Below are 23,347 nucleotides of genomic sequence, written 5' to 3'. Positions count from 1 at the left end.
CTAAGGATTCAGTGGATCTCCAGCTCAGCTGGCTGATTCCTGTTTGGCCAGCTGTAAATCCCCAATACCGGGACAGTCAAAGATATACAGGCATAATTAGTTCATCCTGGGCCAGAGAGGGGGGACTTAGACTGGATCCTAAGCCTGTTCAGTTCTGTTCTGGCAACCCAGCATGGAACACTAAAAAAAATTAAAATTGTGATTAAAATTGTACAACCTGATTAATATTCTACAGGCTGATTAATATTCTACAGCCTTTTTAATGTGTCTACAGGAAGAGGGGGGGTTGCTGTTTTGTTTCAATTATTTACTTGTTTTTATCCTGTATTTTATTCCGTGAACCGCCCTGATATCATAGAATCATAGAATCCTAGAGTTGGAAGAGACCACAAGGGCCATTGAGTCCAACCCCCTGCCAAGCAGGAAACACCATCAGAGCACTCCTGACATATGGTTGTCAAGCCTCTGCTTAAAGACCTCCAAAGTAGGAGACTCCACCACACTCCTTGGCAGCAAATTCCACTGTCAAACAGCTCTTACTGTCAGGAAGTTCTTCCTAATGTTTAGGGGGAATCTTCTTTCTTGTAATTTGGATCCATTGCTCCGTGTCCGCTTCTCTGGAGCAGCAGAAAACAACCTTTCTCCCTCCTCTCTGTGACATCCTTTTCTATATTTGAACATGGCTATCATATCACCCCTTAACCTCCTCTTCTCCAGGCTAAACATGCCCAGCTCCCTTAGCCGTTCCTCATAAGGCATCGTTTCCAGGCCTTTGACCATTTTGGTTGCCCTCCTCTGGACACGTTCCAGTTTGTCAGTGTCCTTCTTGAATTGTGGTGCCCAGAACTGGACACAGTACTCCAGGTGAGGTCTGACCAGAGCAGAATACAGTGGCACTATTACTTCCCTTGATCTAGATGCTATACTCCTATTGATGCAGCCCAGAATTGCATTGGCTTTCTTAGCTGCCACGTCACACTGTTGGCTCATCTTATGATAAGGGTGGTATAAAAATCTAATAAATGAACAAATAAATACTAACTCCATCATGCGTTAATTAGACTTAAGCATGTTGGTTGTATGAAGCTGGCTATCCCACAGTTGACTCATAGGTTTTTATTACACACAGACACACACAATTCAACATCATTTCAAGTTTAGCACTCAATCATTCCACCTGCGACGTCCCCTCCCTCCCTCCAGGGTTCCCTCAGAATTTCAATTTATGCTGCATGTTATAGTTACTATAGACCAGGCATAGGCAAACTCAGCCCTCCAGATGTTTTGGGACTACAACTCCCATCATCCCTAGCTAACAGGACCAGTGGTCAGGGATGATGGGAGTTGTAGTCCCAAAAAACATCTGGAGGGCCGAGTTGGCCTATGCCTGCTATAGACCTTGCCCTTACCACAAAAGAAAAATGGAAAGTTCACCCCCACTGCTGTTCTCCCTCAAACTCTACTTGCATTTTAACATATTTTACCCTGAGTTTTTAAGTACGGTATTCTGCAAACATTTTCCTGTCACCTTTAAAAACCGGTCTCTTTCTTATCTCTAATTTTGCACGTCAAACTTGCCAATTCTACATGTTCTATCAATTTCAGCTGCCATTCTTCTTTGGTGGCTGGCACAAGCCATTCAGATGAGTGGCTAATAATAATAATAATAGTAATAGTAATAGTAATAATAATAATAATAATAATAATAATAATAATAATAATAATAATAATATAATATAGGTGAGCCCCCAGCTGGAAGCAGAGCAAAGAGGCAGGCGGCCACTAGAGGTCAGCAGAGTTTAAGCTCACCTGTGCCAGAGATGGAAAAGAGAGGTGGACTTTTAGGAGGGTGGGATGTTTGAAATCCCCCTCCTCTCATCGGGAAAGGAATTGCAGAATCATGAATGTGGGCTAAAGGTTGCTGGACCATTTGGCTCTTTACGTCTGAAGATCCCTTCTGGATCTAGTCCAGCGTCCTGTTCTCGCAGTGGCTGCAAGCGAGATTCGAACACAAGACCAACTCTCTCCCCTCCTGCCGTTTCCAGCAGCTGGAGTTCAGAGGCATCGCTGCCTCCACTGGGGGGTGCAGAGCATAGCCAAGAGACTCAGGGTTGTGGGTTCAAGGCCCACGTAGGGCAAAATATCCCGGCATTGCGGGGGGGTTGAACTAGATGACCCCTGTGGTCCCTTCCAGCTCTAGGATTCTATGAATCTTCCTCATCTAGCTCAGTATTATCCACACCAGCAAGTTCTCAAACTTTTCTTCTCCGGGTGACACTTTGAGAATAAAAATTTGCTGCATTGGAAAACAAAAACAGACAAAAAACACTGTGGAACGCCCTTAAAGAAATAAACAACTATCTGGCGTTTAGAAGACATCTGAAGGCAGCCCTGTTTAGGGAAGTTTTTAATGACTGATGTTTTAATGTATTTTTAATCTTTTGCTGGAAGCTGCTCAGAGTGGGCAGGGTATAAATAATTTATTATTATTATTATTATTATTATTATTATTACTACTACTACTACTACTACTACTACAGCTCATAGCAATACTTGATTAATAACCAAGAACACCACTAATTTATCATATAATCATGGGGTATTCAGAAAGTATTAAAAAATGCAGTTATATAGGAACAGAGAATCATAGAATTGTTGAGTTGGAAGGGACTGCAAGAGTCATCCTTCCACAGCCTTTGAGAACCACTGATCTACGCAGATCCTACAGTGTCCCTATTCTCCCAGAAAAGTTCAAGATTTACAGAAGCCATCCCAGTTTCTGATTTGATCCCTACTTTCCCATTGGACACCCCTATTTTCATAGGAGAAATGTTGGTGGGTATGGAGTTATGCAACCCCCGAGCAAAGGGGATAAGTCACCATACAAGCTTTAGAAGACACCTGACAACAGCCCTGGATAGGGAAGTTTTTAAATGTTTTATTGTATTTTTATATATGTTGGAAACTGCCCAAAGGGGCTGGGCCAACCCAGCCGGCTGAACACGATATGAATAAGAAAGTTGTTGTTGTTATGATGGAATAGGACGCCCCTGTTTTCACCGGAGAAATTTTGGAGGGTATGCAACAGCCCTCCAGGGTTTCAGAATTAGGGAAATCTCCCAGCCCTACCTGAAGATGCCTGTGGGGTTGAACGTTCTACATGCCAAGCAAGCGCTCTGGCACTGGGTATCATCTCCTCACCCCACCCGAGTCCCATGTTGCTCTGGGACGTTCTACAAGACTGGCCTGCGCTCTGTGCCAGCGACTCACAACCCTTCTTTTACACACCAAGTCAAGGTTCCGGACCTCATCATTCTGATTTTCAAACTGGAGCAAACTGAGCTGCCTAATAGTGAGTCGGAACGCCAAGCTACAGCCGTCCCCCTAAAAATAAATAAAAATAAAGCATGATTCCAGCACAAGGCCTGAGAGTACGCACGGTTGGTTCAGGACGCCTTCCCTCATGCGCACATGCGTTGTTGAACACTGGGGGTGGAAGAGGAGCAATGCTCAGAAAGACGAATCGCCAGCCCAGAGCTGGTACGATCACGTCAAGGTCGTCGCCACTTGAGACACACTTATTGATGTTTTCATTACTGTTTTTCTTAATAAAAAAAGTGTTTATCACTTTGGGGTGCTTTAATGGGAAGTGATTGATAAACTCAATGAAATACACGAAAGAAAATGTGCCTGTGTTTGTGGGTGATGCAGGAAATTGAGGTGGGTGGTCAATGGAATTGGAAACGGTAACCACATCCCATGAAGACCATCATCGCATGTGAAATGTCAGTTGCTAGCTAAGCAAATAGATCTGAAAAGAGCGCAGGGATTGTTGCAGGGTTTCTATGGTGCCTGCTTGCTCTCAAGAGGCAGGGAGTTCCACAGAGCCACACACACAAAATGAAAAGGCCACAGTGGAAACCATTAGCCCCCTGCAATCGGAAACTGGAACGAAATAGCGACCAAGCAAGAGATCCTAATTCTGTTCGATGTAAGCAGCTCATTCGGTCTGCAGAGGCCTGGTTGAAAAAGTGTTCTGCCTCTTCTAAATCAGGGTTTTCCCAAATTGGGGTCTCCGGCTGTTTTTGGACTACAATTCCCACCATACCTGCTAGCTAGGGATGATGGGAGTTGTAGTCCAACAACAGCTGGGGACCCAAATTTGGGAAACCACGTTCGAAACAGAGGCATTCTTCCACCTCCCGGAGAATTGCTCTTTTAAAATAGAGGTGTTCCTTTGTCTCTTGCATGCGGCAGGAAATATTGAGGCAATGTCTCTTCTGAACAGAGGTGTTTCTCCACCCCTTGTAAATTCATTTTTGTTCCTCATAGAATTGTAGAGTTGTAAGGAGCCATGAGGGCCATCTATTCGAATCGACTTTTGCCCAACATGGGGCTCTAACCCAGGACCCTGAGATTGAAAGTCTTATGCTCTACTGACTGAGGTATCCTGGCTTTAAAACAGGGCTGTCCAGCCCACCAGATCTCCTCCTTCGGCCGACTTTGCTGCTTCAGCCAAGTCCCAAGGAGAACCACCGGCCCCAGCTGCCCATGTCCAGAACTTTCTAATAGACTGTCTGGAGACAGAGAAAATACAGCACAATAAAAACCTCCTCTCCGAGTTCAACCATCATTTATATGGCTTTGGACAGGAGGCAGGAGGAAAACGGAAAGTGCCCAGGCAGCTTTTCCAAAGTTAACTCGGCTCCGGACTCCGGGTGGCAACTCTGCTGCAAGAGAGATTTGTGGGCTGGATGGAAGCCCTGGCGGAGGTTTGCAAGATGACACCACACAAATAGGAGCTGTGGGTGCCCGTCTCTGTAGGAAAAGGAAACATTTGGGAATGGCACAAACCGTGGAGGGATGGGACCTCGTATTCAAAGGTAGGCACTGACTGGCCATGGAGGTTCTATTGAAATACTGCCGCTAACCCAGTCAGATGGGTTGGGTATAAATAATAAAATGATGGTGGTGGTGATGGAATAGAACCATGCTCCTGCCAACCTAGCAGTTCAAAAGCACATAAAAGTGCAAGTAGATAAATAGGTACCGCTCCAGCGGGAAGGTAAATGGTGTTTCCGTGCGCTCCTCTGGTTCGCCAGAAGCGGCTTAGTCATTGTTATGTACTGAGTTGAATAGGATCCAAACTGCAGCAGTTTGATTGGTCCTAGAACAATGCAGCAGTATGATTGGTTGGCAGGAACCACCCAATCATTCTCTAGATAGAAGCGAATCCACAACCTGATTGGCTTACAGTAGAATTCTGGAATTAGCCAATCATGTGCAGCCCATTGTGTAAATAATGTATATAAAGCAGATACTTTGAGGGGACATTCATTCATTCCTCCTCACCACTATGAGCTGAATAAAGAGCATGAAATCACTTTGCGACTCTGAGTATATTTCAGTCATGCTGGCCACATGACCTGGAAGCTGTCTGCAGACAAACGCCGGCTCCCTCGGCCAATAAAGCGAGATGAGCGCCACAACCCCAGAGTCGGTCACGACTGGACCTAATGGTCAGGGGTCCCTTTACCTATTTTCATCAGAGAAATGTTGGAGGGTACACATTTTCAGAGCTCAAGGACACATTTCCAGGCTGCCAAAAGCACTAAAGCAGGACTATTGAGGGGCATGGCCCGTGGAGAGGGGGGGGTGGCTTGGGGAAAGCCCTGAGGCTGGGGGGGGGAGAGGTCTTGATGGCCACATCAGACCACTCCACCACCTCCTCTCTGATCCAATGAGCCCCCGCCATAAGGCTGCCTAATCTGGGGTCTAAAATTATCAAAGTGCAGGGCAGATGAGCCCCCGACCCCCAAATTTCGAAAGTGAGCTAGACTTCCAGAAAGTTTCTCGTTGTGCTGCCTCTGGAGTCTTCCCCTCCCCAAATGACACACTTTCCAGCAGCGGTGATGGGAGCAGCGACTAATTGGCCATGGCAAAATCTCGAGGGGGATCCTCACTGTGGGATCATGCAATTATCATAACCCTTCTTGCCTCACAGCTGATAAAGATCACCAGGAATGCCCTGGCGGAGGAAAGCCCCTGTCTCCTGCCCCCTCCCCAAACCCCACTCCACTGCTACCCCATAAATATACCTCTGCAACTCCAGCCCTGCTGAGAATGAGGCTTTGGGGAGTCTCTGCAATGGATGTCCTTGAGATCGTAAGTGGGCAAAGCAATTATTTACTAATGGAAGCCGGTTATCTTTTTGGAGAGACTCAGCGGGACCCCAGGGGTCACCCTGGGCAAACATTTTCCTCTCTGCTGACAGGCTCTGGCTGCTTTTATTTAGCAAAGAGTGAAATGGCGGGGAGGACAAGGTGACAATTTGAGGCAAATGGATGCAGCTATCTAGCTTTAATTGTGGGCCCCTCATTGTCAACTGGTGGTTTCCAAAACTCTCAGTGAATGACTCTCACAAGAGAAGGGCTCCCCCCAGTGTCCCTATTTTCCAGGGACAGTCCCGGATTTACAGAAGCTGCCCCAGGTTCTGATTTCTCCCCAGAATGTCCCACTTTTCCTTAGGAAGTCCCTATTTCCATCGGGAAAATGTTGGAAGGTATGGAGAAATGCGACCCCAGAGCCAGGTAGATGAGTTAACTAAACAACCTTTAGAAGACATCTGAAAGCAGCCCTGGATAGGGAAGTTTTTAAAAATGTTTCATGTTTTGATATACAGTGGACGCCCGGGTTGCGAACGTAATCTGTGCGCGATGCACATTCACAATCTGCAGCGTTCGCAAACTGCAGCAGCACGTCTGCGCAGGTGCGGGTTGCGATTCGGCACTTCTGTGCATGCGCAAAGCGCAATTTAGCGCTTCTGCGCATGTGCGGGCCCCGAAACCCGGAAGTAACCTGTTCCAGTACTTCCGGGTTTTGGCGGGTATGTAACCCGAAAAAATGCAACCTGAAGTGTCTGTAACCCGAGGTATGACTGTACAGTCATACCTCAGGTTAAATATGCTTCAGGTTGAGCACTTTCGGGTTGCGCTCTGCGGCGACCCGGAAGTAATGGGACGCGTTAAATCTGGGTTTTGCCACTCGTGCAAAATGACATCACGTGCATGCACGGATGCAGTGAATCACAACCCGTGCATGCGCAGACGCGGGTTGCGTTCGCTTCAGGATGCGAATGGGGCTCCGGAACGGATCCCAGTCATATCCAGAGGTACCACTGTATGTCGGAAGCTGCCCAGAGTGGCTGGGCCAACCCAGTCAGAGGGGCAGGGTATAAATAATATGCCAGCATTTTTCTGCATTCCTGGGGGTTGGACTAGATGAGGCTCAGGATCCCTTCCAACTCTACAGTTCTATATTGCCTGTGTTGTGTGGCTTTATCAGGGCCGAACAAAGCCTGAGAGGTGGAAGAACGCCTCCATTTGGAGTGAGAAAGTGCACTTTCAAAGACCAGGCATGGAGAAATCTACAGGCCAAGGGGAGGTTAACTTTCCCCGTGTTGCACCATAAACCGTGCTCAGCCCTGAAGCCACCTCTACCCTGTTTCAGCCCAACTCCTTCCCTCTCTCCTCTGCAGATGGGAGACCTCGCCTTGCCAAGCGATGACCGTGTTGACTCATCTTTCATTTGTTGCAGGAGAGAGATCTACGATGTCACTTTACCTTGGATCCAGAAGTTATCTGCTCCATAACGAGGCTATTTTTCACGGCAGAAGGGAGCGATGTCAAGGTAAAAAAAACCTCCGGAAAAGTTGCCAAATGTATTTTTTTTTAATTTGTTTTTTAGCTGGAACCTCAACACCTGCTGGGCTTCTTGACGGATGGGTGTGTGGCAGCGTCAAAGAAATGGCTGTTGCGTTCTAAAAAGCGAGGCAAAGAAGGCAGGATGGACGTTTCTAAAGATCTTGGGGAATTTACAACACCGCTGCTAAACCTGCCGTGCAAATTGGGCTTTGCAAGAACTTATTGATGGCCAAATGTTCTGCCTCCAGCATCCACTGTCTCTGAGCACAAGTTGCTGGGAGTGGCAAATGGGGAGAGTGGCTGTGGCACTCAGGTCTTGCTTGCGGGGGGAGAGGGCTTCCCATTTGGGGTATCTGGTCAGCCTCTGTGAGGACAGGAGGCTGGACTAAGTGGCCCATTGGCCTGCTCCCACTGCAGGGCTTTTCTGAGTTTCTTATGATTCCTCAGTGGAGCATGCATGAACAGAGGCAGTCTACCCTAGAACAGTGGTAAACAAGTGTGGGAGAACACTATTGCTCTCACATGGGTGGCAGTTAACAGATTGGGGTTAAATCCTGACAAGGTACAAGTGCCGTTTTGTGCGGGACAAGGGGTGGGGGACTCCCTGGTCCTGAATGGGGAAACTGTGCCCCTGAAGGACCAGCTGCGCAGCCTGGGGGTCATTTTGGACTCACCGCTGTCCATGGAGGCACAGGTTAATTCTGTGTCCAGCGCAGCTGTCTGCCAGCTCCATCTGAGACCCTCCCTGCAGACTGTTTCGACAAAGTGGTCCATGCTCTGGTTTTCTCCCGCTTGGACTACTGCAAGGCATTCTCTGTGGGGCCACCTTGGAAGGTGATTCCGAAATGACAACTAATTCAGAATGCGGCAGCCAAGCTGGTGACTGGGACCATATAACACCAGTCCTGCAAGACCTACATTGGCTCCCAGTACGTTTCCGAGCACAATTCAAAGTGTTGGTGCTGACCTTGAAAGCCCTCAACGGCCTCGGCCCAGGATACCTGAAGGATACCCATCACCCAGCCCAAACATGGAAGAACAGCTCCGAAGGCGTTTCGGCAGTTCCCTCACTGTGAGAAGTGAGGATACAGAGAACCAGGCAGAGGGCCTTCTCGGTGGTGGCGCCCGCCCTATGGAATGCCCTCCCATCAGATGTCAAGGAGATAAACAAATGACTTTTAGAAGACATCTGAAGAAGGCCCTGTTTGGGGAAGTTTTAATGTTTGGTATATATGTGTCAGACGTTGCCTAGAGTGGCTGGGGCAACCCAGCCAGATGGGTGGAGTATAAATAATAAAATTATTATTCTTATTATTCTGCTGTGGGCTTCCCTTTGAGGCATATGACTGGCTGCTGTGGAGATAGGAAGCTGGACTTCTTATGTGCTTAAATGCCACAAGAGCGCACCTCTCTACATCCAGCCCCTGGGAAACATGCACCTCACAGGTCTGAAAATGTGATGTTTGAAAGAGGCTGTGCTTTTCTTTTTCAGGTTTATTTGGCAACCTGTTTAAAATCGAGCCTTTTGCTTCTGCGCCGAGAGGGAATTGGTTTTTTTCTCCCTCCTTCCCCCATCGAGAACCTGTGAGCAAAATACAGATTGCCTATATTGGCTGGGGGGAATTGGACCAAAGGAAACCAGCGACGAGGAAGGAATTCTCTGAGATCACTAATGTCCTGGCGACAAGACAGCGCAATTGAAAGGAGGGGAAACAACAGAAAAGAAAGAATCAAATCAAATCAAATCAAATCCCTCCCTTTGCCCCCAGATCTTGGCAAGACCTTGGAAGGATATTACTATTTATCATCTTGGAATAATTCCTGGATTTTTCCAAACAGCAGCCTTGAGTGGCAAAGACGGAGAAGGAGACCTGAGCTTGTTTGGTGTCACAAAACAACCAACTCCTTCTAAAGCTGGAACCAGATTCCACCTCAATCTTTGCACCTGATTTGGCTATCTTCTGCTCCCCAAATCCAAAAGGCATTGTTGGGGTGTTGCTGTCCCTAGAAACAGCAACAGACGGCTGCTGCTGTAACAAGGTCCCGGTGCCCCAGCACATATTGATTAGCAATTTCTTCCCCTATCCCCACTGCAATTGCATTCCCCATGCATTCAAGGAGAGTTGGGGGGGGGCTAACTCCAAGTTTTGCAAAAAATAATAATGACCGATTTTTTTTGCTGTCATCTGCTGGGAAAACAAGGGGCAGAGTCTTTGCACTAGGCCTGCTTGCCAGGGGGAGGGGGTGTATCTGTTTTGACCCAGGGTATGAAGAACATAGAACTGCAGAATTGTAGAGGTGGGTGGGACCCCCAAGTCCAACACCCTGCAACGCAGGAAACATTCGCCCAATGTGGGACTCGAACCCACAACCCTGAGATTAAGAGCCTCATACTCTACAGACTGAGCTATGCAGTAGCAAAGCTGCCGGTTCTCAGCTCTCAGAGGTGGTGCGGTGCAATGGGTAGCGTGGTGGAGGAAGAAGCAGAGTGTGCTGGGTTCGAATTGCCTTCTGTCAACAAAGCTTACTGGGCAACCTTGGGTGCCTCTCTTTTCCTGAAACACTGCCAGTTAGTGCAGGTAACACTAATTTTGATGGGCCAAAGGATCTGAGCTTCTGGTAACCCTGTTCAAACCAGAATCTTGAGGACCAACCAACATCTTTTCCAGAGAGTCTCTGCCCGCCAGTGTCCAGCAGCCCTGAGCTAGACCGTCTCCTCCGATATAAATCAACTTCCCAGGCCGAGAGCTACCAAATCCTTTCCCGTTAAGAAACGAAATTAAACGCAGAACGGCCAAGAGCCTGGCACAGATGGGGTTCCTGGTGGCTTTGGGCTCATGTGTGCAGAGGAAGGATATCGATGTAGAATCACAGACTCGTGGAGTCGGAAGGGACCCTGAGGGTTATCTAGTCCAACCCGCTGCAATGCAGCTGCCCCGTACGGGGATCGAACCTGCAACCTTGGCGTTCTCAGCATTTACTGTAACCAGCTGAGCTATTAAGTGAATCTTCCAGTATCTATATCTATAGCTGTAAAACAGACCAGCTCAATGGGAGGATTACTGACTCCCAGCATGAATTGGCAGAGGACCGTGGCAGGATTACACCCGCCCACCCCTCTGCTTTCCTATCTTGATTTATGAGCCACAAACGGGGCTCGGGGCCCAGAGCCTGTCTGAGCATGACATCCCATCGACAGGCTTCATTCTTTTTTGAACAACTGCTCAGCTGCGCCTGTTTATTCCAGAGCGGGGCGATCGGACACCTCTTGCATCAATCACCGGCATTAAAAGCCAGCAGGCAGGCCGACGGTCCTGGGCTGAGAGCCGAAAAGCCTAATGACAGTCATCGTCCCCCTCAATTTAAAAACCCACCCTGTTGGGTTGTGCCTCATTTACTGGGACTGATCATCTTGAGTAAGCAGTGCCTTTCATCTCAGTACGTCTACTCTGAGTAGGGATAACATTGGGTTCAAACTGAACAGGCGTGGGAAAGGAAAAGTTCTGTGTGTGTGTGTTCCCCCGAAACAGAAGGGTTTTACGCACCCCAGTTTCCTGTCTCCAACAGTGGGGTGCAAAATGGACGCCCACTAATTCTTTGTCCGTAGCACCAGGGGGTAGACTACCCCCTGGATGCGGGTGGCCTTGCTGAGATTGGGGCGAAAGGACCACATCCTGCTTCCAAACAGGAGACAGATCCATGTCCTCAGAAAGGACACTGACATGGAATAAAGGCGATGCTGCCTTCCTAGTCCCCGGCAGCTGGTGCTCAAAGGTAGACTATGTCTATATAGAGAGGCTCAGTTTCATTATAGAGTTGGAAGGGACCCACAAAGGTCATCCAGTCCAACCCCCTGCAACGCAAAGGCTAATAAGGAGCTGACAGAACCTTTTAAGGGCAGAAGCAATGAACTTACAGGGCTGTTGTTATTTTTTATTCCTGCATTGCTGGACTAGATGACCCTTGGGTACCTCATCATCATCATCATCATTATTAGAATATATATTTCTGTTCACTTCAAGAAGAAATACCAGTTGAGGTCTCCATCTAGTGCAGCCAACCAGGGAAAGGGATACCCTTCCCTGATTATCCTTGACCACTTATTATCCATCCACAACCTCCCTCTTAGCACGGGTGCAAAATGGGCATTTGCGATCGGCAGATTTCCCTCAAGCTTCCAGCTTCAGATGCAGCCGACCTCTCAAGGGGAAGGAGGACCCAAAAGGCAGCTGGCAACACTGATGATGGAGGAAGACGCTCACAGCCTTCCCCGGTCCTTTCTCTCCAGCCGAGATAGACTGCCCCTGCAATGGAAGTTCGCCTGATGTACTCACAACTCAGGGACAGCCTGCCCTGCTGCCTTTTGCCAGCCTCTGGTGCTCAGAGGTTGACTCCTCCCAAACATGGAAGCTCAGGGATCGAAGCAATAAAAGGATTATTAATCATAGCTAATAGCTGCAGACAGTCCTTGCCATTTCTCCCCCTGCATCCAGGACCTTCAGGTAAGATTGACCCCGGACATAACAGCCACTTGGGCTGCAATCCTTTACCTGCTTACTCAGGAACAAGCTCCATGGCTTCAAGTGGGACTTAATTCTGAGTAGACATGATTCCTGTATTGCAGAGGGTTGGACTAGATGACTCAAGGGGGTCCCTTTGAATTCTACAGTTCTATGATCCTATGCGTTGCCTTACATACAATTAATACAGTACAGTTGTATTAATAAGTTATGTAAGTAATAATAACTCTTGAATTATGAGAAAAGAACACAATACTGCATTATAAAATGGTACGATGGCCACAATCACAGCAGTATTAATGAGTTATGCAAGTAATAAGAATAACAAGTATTTCAGGACAATAAAAAATAATAGATCATATTACGTTATTACCATTCGTAATGTAGCTGTAACCAGCTGTGGACTTTGCATATGATGGGTGGAGAAATATTTTAAATTAATAGCCACGTTTAGCCTGTGCGCTGCCTGAATGACTCCAAGATAGACTGCTCCTGACTGTGGATGTTCCTAGACACCAACCATGCAAAGCTGTGATCCTTGCACTGCAAGGGGTGGCCTTGAGGTTCCTTCCAACTCTACAATTCTATCATTCTGTGAGCAGAATCCTGTGAGCAGGCTCTCTGACAGGGAGGGCTGCCTTCCTCCTTCCTCCTGAAGGGCAATGACAGCCTCATTTAGCTACCTGTCCCTGAGGCCTCTCCAAGGTAGACTGCCCTTGAATGTGGAGGTTCAACCATATAACTAATCAAAGCTAAGATTTCGGCACAGCAGGGTGGGCCCTGCCCACATGACCCACGAAGTCCCTTCCAGGTCCATCACTCAAGGAACCCAACCAGAAGGTCAGTTATTTGAGTCCAAGACGGCTGTGGGCAGGATTCCTGCACTGCAGGGGGTTGGACTAAATGACCCTTCCAGCTCTTCAATTCCATGATCCCTAAATCCAGTGTTATTTTTATAGAGAAAGAAGCGCCAGAACTCACCACGAACACCTCCCTTGTTCTCTTATAATGGCAATGGGGGCGTAGCCAAGGGTGGCAGGGGGCAGCTTCACCCCCCTAAATCAAGTAAATAAGTACAAATACTTAACTAACCGATCAATTGTTTTGCAGAGCTCGGTTCTGCCTCCGAAACATAAAACCTGACCCCACAACATAAATCCTTGCTACCCACATGAGAGGTTTCTGGTGAGTTCCAGCTGGAAAAAAGCCCTGCCCAAGTCAATCTGTAGCCTGCTTGCTAGTGGGCTGGTAGACTGCTCTTGCCCTAGGAGTCTCTCCACCGGGGAGGATTTTTTTAAATGAGAAAGCGGAGGTGCTTTTCTCCTTACCCGGCTCCTGAAGGGCATGGGGGTCTTCGCACTTTGTCCCCCTCTGCCTTCCTCCTCCTCCTCCTCCTCCTCTTCCTCCTCCCGGATGCTGACGAAGGGGATCTCCAGGAAGGCGGCGGCGAAGTCCAGCTGGAGCAGCTCCCTGCGGGACGCGGGGAAGGCGAGCACGGCGGCCACTCCGCGCACCACCAGCGCCTGGCACAGCCAGCGGGCCAGCGAGGCCGGGTCCCTCTGCCGGGGCGCCCCGGGGACCACCTCCAGGCTGAGGTTGTAGGGCAGCGCGGAGGTGGCCGTGCGGCTGGCGCGGGCCAGGGCGTTGCGCGCCCGGCTCTCGGCTTCGCCCGCGCGGGGAAGCAGGGCGCCCAGGCGCACGGTGTGCCCGATCCGTGCCAGGATGTGGCAGGGCTGCGGGTGCCCCCGGGCCGCCGGCTGCCCCGCCAGCAGCAGCGACAGGCACCACCAGCAGCAAAGCGCCCGGCGCCTCTCCATAGGGCAGGGCGCGCAAGGCGCAGGGGCGCGCAACCCCTGCGCCCGCCCCCCACCCGCGCTGGGTGGGGGGTCCCCTAAGGAGGCAGCCGGGAGGGGGTCTCCCAGGGCCCGCCCATCAGGGGCCGCGGAAGTGGGGCAGAGCAGGAGCAGCGGGAAAGAGCAGGAGCAGCGGGAAAGTGAGGTCCCCCCCGCCCTATCCAAACGCAGCCGCTGCCGCCGCTGCGCCTCCGCTCCCGCGCTCTGGCTGCTGCTCGCTCGCTCCCAGGCGGAGCTGGAGGCTGCTCTGGCGGGAGCGCGCCGCTAGGGGCGGCAGAGGGCGACCCTGCCAACCTGGGGATGAAGATGGTATTTGGGAGATGATGGCACCCTCGCCAGCCTGTTGGAGAGGAGAAGCGCCGCTTGGCACGGGCGCCTAACGCGCCCCTAAGCAGCACACATATATAGGCTGCGTCGGAAAGAGATGTCTGCGCTTCGGCGAAGGAGATGCAGACGGCGCGAGGCGAGGAAGCGGAGAGGAGGACGAGCCTGCCTCTGGGCATGCACAGAGCGCGGGCGAGGAAGAATCGCAGAAACCTAGAATGGCAGAGTTGGAAGGGTCATCTAGGTGAGGTGAGAGGTCTGCGCTTCGTCCAAGGAGATGCAGACGGCGCGAGGCGAGCAAGGAGTCTCTGGGCATGCACAGAGCGCGGAGAGGCGGAGAGGGAGGAGCTGTGGGGAGGGCATGCGGCAGGCAGAGCATGTGCAGAGTGCAGGGGGGAAGGAGGGACGTGAGCTCGGCGGGCTCTGGGTGTGTGCAGAGTGCGGAGCGGGGAAAGGGGTGGAGGACTGAGGCAAAGCGAGAGATCGGAGATGCGAAGGGAATGGAGCATGTGCAGAGTGCAGGGAACAAGGGATCGGAATAGACGCTGCTGAGAAAGGAGAGGTTGAGGGCGGGCTCCAGCTCTGTGGGAAAGCAGGCTGCGCGCGTGTGTCCATGGGCACGTGCAAAGTTCGGAGAAGGTGCTAGAAAGGCACAGAGGTGGGAGAAGACTTGGGCTGGGGCGCACCAGACTGTTCCAGAAACGCGGATTGGGGGGGGGGGAGTGTCAGATGAAAAGGAAAATACAGTAATCTCTGAGCATACACAGAGGGGCAGAGGAAGGCAGGGTTGGTGATGCCGACACTGGACATGGGCACCCAAAACCGCTAAAAAGATTGGCTAGTTCTGATCCCATTAGCCGAATTCACTAATTAGAGGTCAGTAGAGGGGCATTAGGTACCAAGGGCGTAGCCAGGATTTTTGTTGGGGGGGGCAGAACCTCAGTTAGCTATGTATTTTTATTGATTTTCGGAGGGTGGGCAGTTGCCCCCCTGCCCCCCTTGGTTATGTTAGTAGAACAGCAGATGGAGCCTCCAGGTTCAGAAGCAGTCTATCTTCGGAACAACAAATGCTGAGATCAACAGAAGAGGGAAAGGTCTTAGCTTTCATTCTGGCTGCCCACTGACCGAAGCAAGTTACTGGGTTCAGCGTAAATTTTGCTCAGGCTCCGGGTTGCGAAAAGTGGAAAGAGCTGCTCTGAACATATGCAGAATGCCGTACCCCCCCAAACTGTGTTCTTATTAAACTCCTCCTGTTCATATTTAGAGTCATAAAATTTATAAAATTCACAAGTATACTTTTAAAACTCACATGATATACAAAAAAACTGTTCAAAAGACTGGTAAATTGAGATTTATCTGCATTAATCTAGGAAGAAGCATTCGTCTCTCTTGCAAGGAAATGCATCTTCTAAAATTAGTAAAGGCATCTTCTAAAATGGTCCTTTTTTAGGGAAGACTCCAAAGTTGTTGAACTTTTTTAAACAAACCCCAAACTTGTTGGGCTTTTTTTTTTCACAAAAATGCCAAAAAAACCCACTATTTGCCTAAGATCCAGGATAAATTCATCCCCCCACCCCAGGCGTCAATTCCGCTTTTGAAATCCCAGTAATAATTTAGCAGCCCTACTAAAATAGAAGCAGTTGTTGCACCATGTATTGCTTTGTGCTGTTTTCTTTTTTTTAATTGAATTTGTATGCAGCCATTTTAATTATTTTTTAATTAAAAATTTTTTTAAAAAAAAAAGAGCACCCTTCTATTTCTTGCCTGGGGCAGGGAATGCCTCTTTTTCAGTTGACGGACCTGTGACCTCTGGATAATATTGCACTTTGTGTCCCATCATCCCCGACTGGCAGCTAAGGCTGATGGGAGTTGGAGTCTGACAACCCCTTGAGCAGACACACATCCCACCCCACTTCCCCGATTTACCCACACCTTCGTGTCTTACACAGAGCGAAAGCAAATCCCACAACAAACAGGTCAAGACCCAAACTCAGGATTTTAAGCAGTCTGCAAATGGTGGTCAGCCATGACAGCTAAGTAAAACCTCCTTGTTCAGCCACAGTCTATCTCCGAATTCCAGGCACAGGGGACGTATGAAGTGGGGAGGGCTGTGCCTTAACTGGGACCCCGGAGAAGGCCAGCCAGTCAAACGGCCAGGGATGAGAAGCGCAGACACGCGTGCGGAGCGTCAGCCACAAAAGGCTTTCGCTGCTCTCCTCCTTTTCAGCGGCCTGTTGATGAATGCCGTCCCCATTCACTTCTCTCCTGTTTTATTTGGAGATCAATTCGCTTACGGCGGTAATTGTGTTTTCAACCTGCGTTACCCTTCGCTGTCACGGAAGCCCTTCACGGACCACTAGGGGATTTTGGCAAGGTGGCAAAATATTAAAACGCCGTTAGAGTCCGGGAGCTGCGTGAAAGCACCACCTCCTCACCAGGCCTTCCCCATCTCAGTTCTCTGTCTCCCTTTTTTCTCTCACCTTACTGAATCTTTCAGCCTCCTTGCCTGTGGACGCCCTTAGCCGCCCTACCAGATGATGGTGATGATGATGATATTTATACCCTGCCAATCTGGCTGGGTTTCCCGAGCCACTCTTACAACACATATAAAAACATACAATATCTCTGTTCGGCTGCACTCACAAATCCTGTCCTCCTTCGTGTGGCTCTCAGTGAGGTTTTAATCCCAGCCAAACTTACACCTTCCCCTTCCCTCACAGAAACCGGACAGCTTACATTTGTGAGGTCAAAGCCACTGGGCTGATTGGTGCTAGACGCTTCCCCGCCACTTAAGGAAAATATAACATATACATAATAATTAATATCCATTGGATATTAATCATGTTTAGCATAGAAAAGAGGAGCCTGAGATGAGATATGAGAGCCATCTTCCAATATCTCAAGCAAGGGCTGTCACAGGGAAGAGGGAGCAAGTTTGTTTTCTCCTGCTCTGGAGGGCAGGACTCGAACCCATGGCTTTAAGATTCCAACTAAACCTCAGGAAGAACTTTCTGACACGAACAGCTGTTCTACAGTGGAAGGACTCCCTCGGGAGAAGGTGGACTCTCCTTCCTTGGAGATTTTTAAGCAGAGGTTGGGTGGCCCTCTGTCATGGGTGCTTTAGTTGAGATTCCTGCATTACGAGGGGTTGGACTAGATGGCCATTGGTGGTCCCTTCGAACTCTACAATTCTATGATTCCACTGTTCAGAGAGGGGGAAACAGAAACAGACTCTGAGTGCCATAAATAGCTTGACTGTATTAATAATATAATATATATATATGATAACACTTCCAATGTTCCGTGTACTAGTTGACGGTTACAACAGGCCTGCAAGGTAGGCTAATGTTCCCATATTTCAGATGGCAAAACTGTGGAGGCAAAGCAGAGTCACCAGGGTTAGAAACAAGCAACGTGAATTGCCAAAGTGAGATATAAACCGGGGGAATTCCTCGCACTCCACTGGCCCTGCTTTCTCAGCTTCAGGTCCACACCCTCCAACGTTTCTCTGATGAAAAAAGGGACACCCTACTTAGTAGTAATAATAATAATAATAATAATAATAATAATAATAATAATAATAATACCCTTCCCATCTTGTTGGGTTGCCCAAGCCACTCTGGGCAGCTTCCAGCTTCCCTCTGCAGGGCTGCCTTCAGGTGTCTTCTAAAGGTTGTCCAGTTCCTTACTGGAGGGTTGCAGAATTTCCTAGACATACCCAGAATACTGCTGTCAGACAATACTACTGTTGTCCGGGCGGAAATTTGGAAATTAGCAAAATGTCCGAACGTATGGCAACCCATGTCAGCAGTGCCATTTTGGGCAATTTTACTTTTTAAAAAAGCTCAAAAACATCCTACTTATCTCCTTGTTTTGGTGTCGCATAACTTTATACACTCAATATCTCTGATGAAAAGTGGGACATTCTGAGATCAAATCACTTCTGTAAATCCAGAACTGTCCCTGGACAATAGGGACGCTTAGAGGGTCTGCAAGTTTCTAGATCTCAGGGCAACGAAGGGGATAGGCAAGAGCCGTGTGAGATGGAAAAGTATGCAAGACCTCCTTGCAAAGAAATTTGTGCCGTATTCCGCAGAATAAGACAGTTTTGTGGATGCACTTAAGATGCTCCTGTTTGTATGCAGGACTGCGAAACTCTGGGGTTTTTGTGATGCAGAATTATTGCGGGTTTCCCTCCCTCTTGTTTTCGGTTGATGATGTCCTCCTTGTTGGAGCATTGTACGCAACAGCCCCGGAACGTGCTCTGCATGGCTAAAAGTCATAAGCCCCAATTGAGAACCTTGAATAGCCTGACTCCATTTAGCTTTATCAGTAATGAAAGAAAGAGAGAGAGAGACAGAGATGCCGCCTCTTGCTAATTTTACAATTTCCTTGTAGCGCTTTGGAAAAGCCGGGCAACTCGGATTTCCTCACCGCTCCTGCAAAGCAGACGTCAAAAACGCACGGAAGGTTTTTTTGCACAGTGCAATTCAATGTCAGTCGCGGCTGCCCCTTGCTCTTTTCCGAGCCAGATTCCAGCAAGTACGTTGAATTGTTGACTCCACCTCCAGGAATAACATAGGACTGGTCTGGTTTCTTTTTTCTTTTTTAAATGAATAATAGAATCAAAGAATTATAGAGTTGGAAGGGACCCCAAGGGTCATCTAGTCCAACTCCCTGCAATGCAGGAATCTCAGCTAAAGCACCCATGACAGATGGCCGTCCAACCTCTGCTTAAAAGCCTCCAAGGAGGGAGCGTCTACAGCCTCCCACTGTGGAACAGCTCTCACTGTCAGAAAGTTTTTTCAAACGTTTAGTCAGAATGTCCTTTCTTGTAACTTGAAGCCATGGGTTCGAGTCCTGCCCTCCAGAGCGGGAGAAAACAAGCTTGCTCCCTCTTCCATGTGACAGCCCTTGAGATATTTGAAGATGGCTATCATATACTGTGGGACACGGGTGGCGCTGTGGTCTAAACCACTGAGCCTAGGACTTGCCGATCAGAAGGTCGGCGGTCCAAATCCCCGCGACGGTGTGAGCTCCCGTTGCTCGGTCCCTGCTCCTGCCAACCTAGCAGTTTGAAAGCACGTCAAAGCGCAAGTAGATAAATAGGTACCGCTCTGGCGGGAAGGTAAACGGCGTTTCCGTGCGCTGCTCTGGTTCGCCAGAAGCAGCTTGGTCCTGCTGGCCACATGACTCGGAAGCTGCACGCCGGTTCCCTCGGCCAGTAGAGCGAGATGAGCGCCACAACCCCAGAATCGGTCATGACTGGACCTAATGGTCCTTTACCTTTATCATATACTGTAAATAATATTCTTTGGTCTCGTCTTCCTTCTGACAATCTCTGCTTTTGCCCACACAACAACCCTGCGGGGTAGGACAGGCTGGTGAACGAGTGCTTGCCCAGGTGGCAAGTGGGCAGAATTGCTCCTGTTGTGGTCCAGTCCCACTGGGAGGCTTCTTTTGGGGGGCATCCGGTCAGCCATTGTGAGAGCAGGACGCTGGATTAGATGAGCCCCTTCGGCCTGCCCGACTTTGAAAAGGCATTAGACAAATCCTTGTTTTTTTGCCCAATTTTTATTAAATTTTAAAATCTTTACCTATAAATTCCAGATTCCAAATGTGTTGTGCGTTTCTCTTTAAGACTTGACTTCCTGTATTCCCCTCCATGCTGTTCTTAATCCCATCCCATTTGCATACTTCATTCTAAGACAAATTGCCTTTCAGATATTATCAATCTTCTAGTGCTGCTCATATTTCAAATTCTGCTCGCAAATCCACCTGGTTATGATATTTTTTCAGATATTCCAAAAAGGACTTCCGTCCCTCCATGAACAGTCTGTCATGCTGATTTCTTATTTTTGCTGTTCATTCTGCCAGCTCCACAGAGTCCATTAGCTTTAAAATCCATTCGTCTGGCATTAGACAAATCCGTGGAGGGGAGGGGTCAGTCGCTAGCTACTAGTCCTGATGGCTGCCTTAGAATCTGAGGCAGCCGACTCTGGGTTCCTGCTGTTGGGGAGAGTTTTCAGTTGCACTCAGGTCCTCTTTGGATGGGTCTGGTTGCCCGACAAGAAAATAGGATGCCAGACTTAGATCAGGGGCAAAACTAGGCTTTATTTCACCCGGGTCAAAGATCCAGTTTGGCACCCCCTACTCACAGTTGCATGGAACGCGAGTGGCGCTGTGGTCTAAACCACAGAGCCTAGGACTTGCTGATCAGAAGGTTGGCGGTTCGAATCCCCGCGGCAAGGTGAGCTCCCGTTGCTCGGTCCCTGCTCCTGCCAACCTAGCAGTTCAAAAGCACGTCAAAGTGCAAGTAGATAAATAGGTGGGAAGGTAAACGGCGTTTCCGTGTGCTGCTCTGGTTCGCCAGAAGCGGCTTAGTCATGCTGGCCACATGACCCGGAAGCTGTACGCCGGCTCCCTCAGCCAATAAAATGAGATGAGTGCCGCAACCCGAGTCGGCCGCGACTGGACCTAATGGTCAGGGGTCCCTTTACCTTTACCTTTCTCACAGTTGCACACACACACGCACACACACCCAGGCAGGGTGCCCCCCCCCCAGCTACAGTCCTGGTTTGGAGGAACCCTCTTTGGCGTTATCACTTTAGCATCCAGACGCTTCCCTGCTTCTTATCCCATTCCTGAATGGAGCCTCCATGGAGAGAGCCAGTCTAGCTTAGAACGCAGGAGAACCAGAACTGGAGAAGGCTGTTGCCCTCAGATCGTGTTTGTGGGGTTTCCCATTTTGGGCAACTGCTGGGAGGACAGGATGCTGGGCCCCCTTTGGCCTGACCCAGCTGCGGGGGTCCTCTTAGGTCAAAAGAGGCCACCTTCTCCTGCCCCCAATCCTGGGCATGCCGAGCAATGATCCCGGGACCTTGTGCATGCAAACTGAGTGCTGAGCCTCAGAGAAGACAGTTGCACAGGGATTAAAGCCCTCCCTTAAAAAACACCCTAGGACTTTTTGCAATTGAAAAACGCCCACGCCCACACAGATACCCCCTCCCTCTCCGCCATCAGACCCACGTCCCTACCTATGCGCACTGGGTGTGTGACAACAGGTGGCGCCCAGCGGCAGCGCTGGCATGGAGCGATGGGCTGTGCCAATGCGCCAAACGTCCGTCACCCACCCACCCACTCACCCGGGATATTGCAGCCTGCATGCCCACAGCCAGCCAGCCAAATCTCTTCGGCAGATTCAGGGGGGTTAATGCGGCAGGATTGTGGGGGCACCGGCTCCCTGCCCGCCCTGGCTCCATTACGGATTCCAGAGATCTCTATTGTGGTGGCATTAATCCTGGCAGCGAAAAAGCCTTTTGGTGTCTATAGGCATTGAATGGGACTTGCGAAAGCCAGACCGTTTGGAGAGCTCTCTTTTTAGTAACCAGAGCTAAGCCGTCCTGTTATTATCACTCTCCGCCGCTTTCCCTCAGTCATGCACCGATGTGCGTGTGACCAGAATTCAAAAATCTAAGCCCCAGACTTCATTTCAGGGAGCTGGGGGAGAGCGGGGGGGGGGGATGTTTTCAAGAGAGTGCTTGCAGAAAGTCTTAAGGAGATCACTGTTCCCAGGGAAGATGGGACTTTCAGAGAGGCTCAAACAAGCGTCTTGGAATGCGTTTCTTAAAGCAAACGAAAAACCCAAGCCCAGGAAGGATAAAACCAGCATATTTTCCCCAGCGTGGAGGGCTTCTGAAATGTCTCCTTGGATTTTGCAGTGCTGATCTGCAGAGCCTTGGGGTCTAGGTGGCAACAACCAGGGCCAGATTTAGATGAAGAGTGGTCCTGGGCTACTCCACTTGTGAGGCCCCTCCCGCCACCCTCGCAACTAGAAGAAAATGAAAGAGTGTTATAAACAAAATTAAGTGAAGCCAAGGATGGTGACGGGTATTTAAAATTCTACAATTCACAATTTCTCCTCTAAAGGACATAAGATGATACTGTCATACCTTGGGTTAAATGTGCTCCAGGTTGAGCGTTTTCAAGTTACGCTCCGCAGCGACCTGGAAGTAACGGAGTACGTTACTTCCGGGTTTCGCCACTTGCACATGCGCAGACGCTCAAAATGACGTCACGCGGCGGAAGCGGCAAAACGCGACCCGCGCATGCACAGATGCACTGTCGTATCTTACGTTCTCTTCGGGATGTGAACGGGGCTCCGGAATGGATCCCGTTCGCATCCCAAGGTACCACTGCATTGTTAAATACCATGGTGATTTTTAAAAATGCATAAAATTAACAATGAAAAACTTTTGCAATAACTGTACTTTGTAAACCTAATGTGGCCTAGGCACAGGGCCGTCTTACGCATCCGGCGCCATGTTGCAAAGATCCCTCTGGTGCCCCCCTTTCCCAGAGTTGTCAACCTTTTCCCAAGCCTCTGCGGGGATCGCTCTACTCCCGCAGAGGCTTGGGAGGGAAGCTGCCCACCCGCCAGCCATATGGTTGACAGGGCACAGCTGGCGGGTGTGCAGGGAAAGGGGAGGCCGCTGGCAAACCTGTGCAGCTCCCCCATTCGCTGGGGTGCCCCTGAGAGGCTAGCGCCAGTAAGCCCAATAGGAAAGATGGCTCTGCCCAGGCAGGCCTGGATCTAGTTCCCATGTCTTGTTCCACTCTAAGGAATCACGTTCAGCCTTCATGGCATTTAACCATGGCTCAGCATGCTCTGAGGTTAAACTTTGGGCCCTCTTTGAAGCTTGAAGGTTCCCAAACCTTCTCTGAGTTACTAACAACAGCTGTATCTGCTTTGACTGTTTTAGCAAACTCTTCAGCATACCTTTTGGGTGGATTACCCTTTGTGGCCCTTTCAGATCTGCGTACTATACGCATGTCTTCCATGCTGGGCAGGCCGGGTCGTCCTCTTATATACCTGCTGGGATTGACAAGGCATCTGACCCTCACCTGAATCTCATAGCTCTCCTGTAGCTGCCTCTGATTAGTTATC

The 23,347-nt window shown here is 49.5% G+C and overlaps 1 protein-coding gene across 3 annotated transcripts in view; it reads right to left on the bottom strand.

The window, feature by feature from the left end:
- The window catches only part of GRIN3B (glutamate ionotropic receptor NMDA type subunit 3B), a gene marked incomplete at its 5' end in the record, with an annotated part of 38,522 nt that extends 24,482 nt beyond the window's left edge, over nt 1-14,040 (bottom strand). For 2 of the 3 annotated variants that reach the window (XR_014003633.1, XM_081177637.1), the window contains one exon: nt 13,552-14,040. Coding sequence is in view for 2 of the 3 variants with exons in the window: in XM_081177637.1 (XP_081033763.1) it covers nt 13,552-14,040 (489 nt within the window). Of the gene's footprint in view, nt 1-12,596; nt 12,671-13,551 lie in introns of those variants that run through there. The other variant, XM_081177638.1, reaches the window with a different exon arrangement.
- Between the last annotated feature and the right edge of the window lie 9,307 nt (nt 14,041-23,347).

This window comes from Podarcis bocagei (assembly GCF_964188305.1).
Source record: "Podarcis bocagei genome assembly, chromosome: 18".
Lineage (NCBI taxonomy): Eukaryota > Metazoa > Chordata > Lepidosauria > Squamata > Lacertidae > Podarcis > Podarcis bocagei.
Note: the sequence above shows the minus strand (reverse complement) of the source record. Positions and strands in the feature narration are given on the sequence as shown.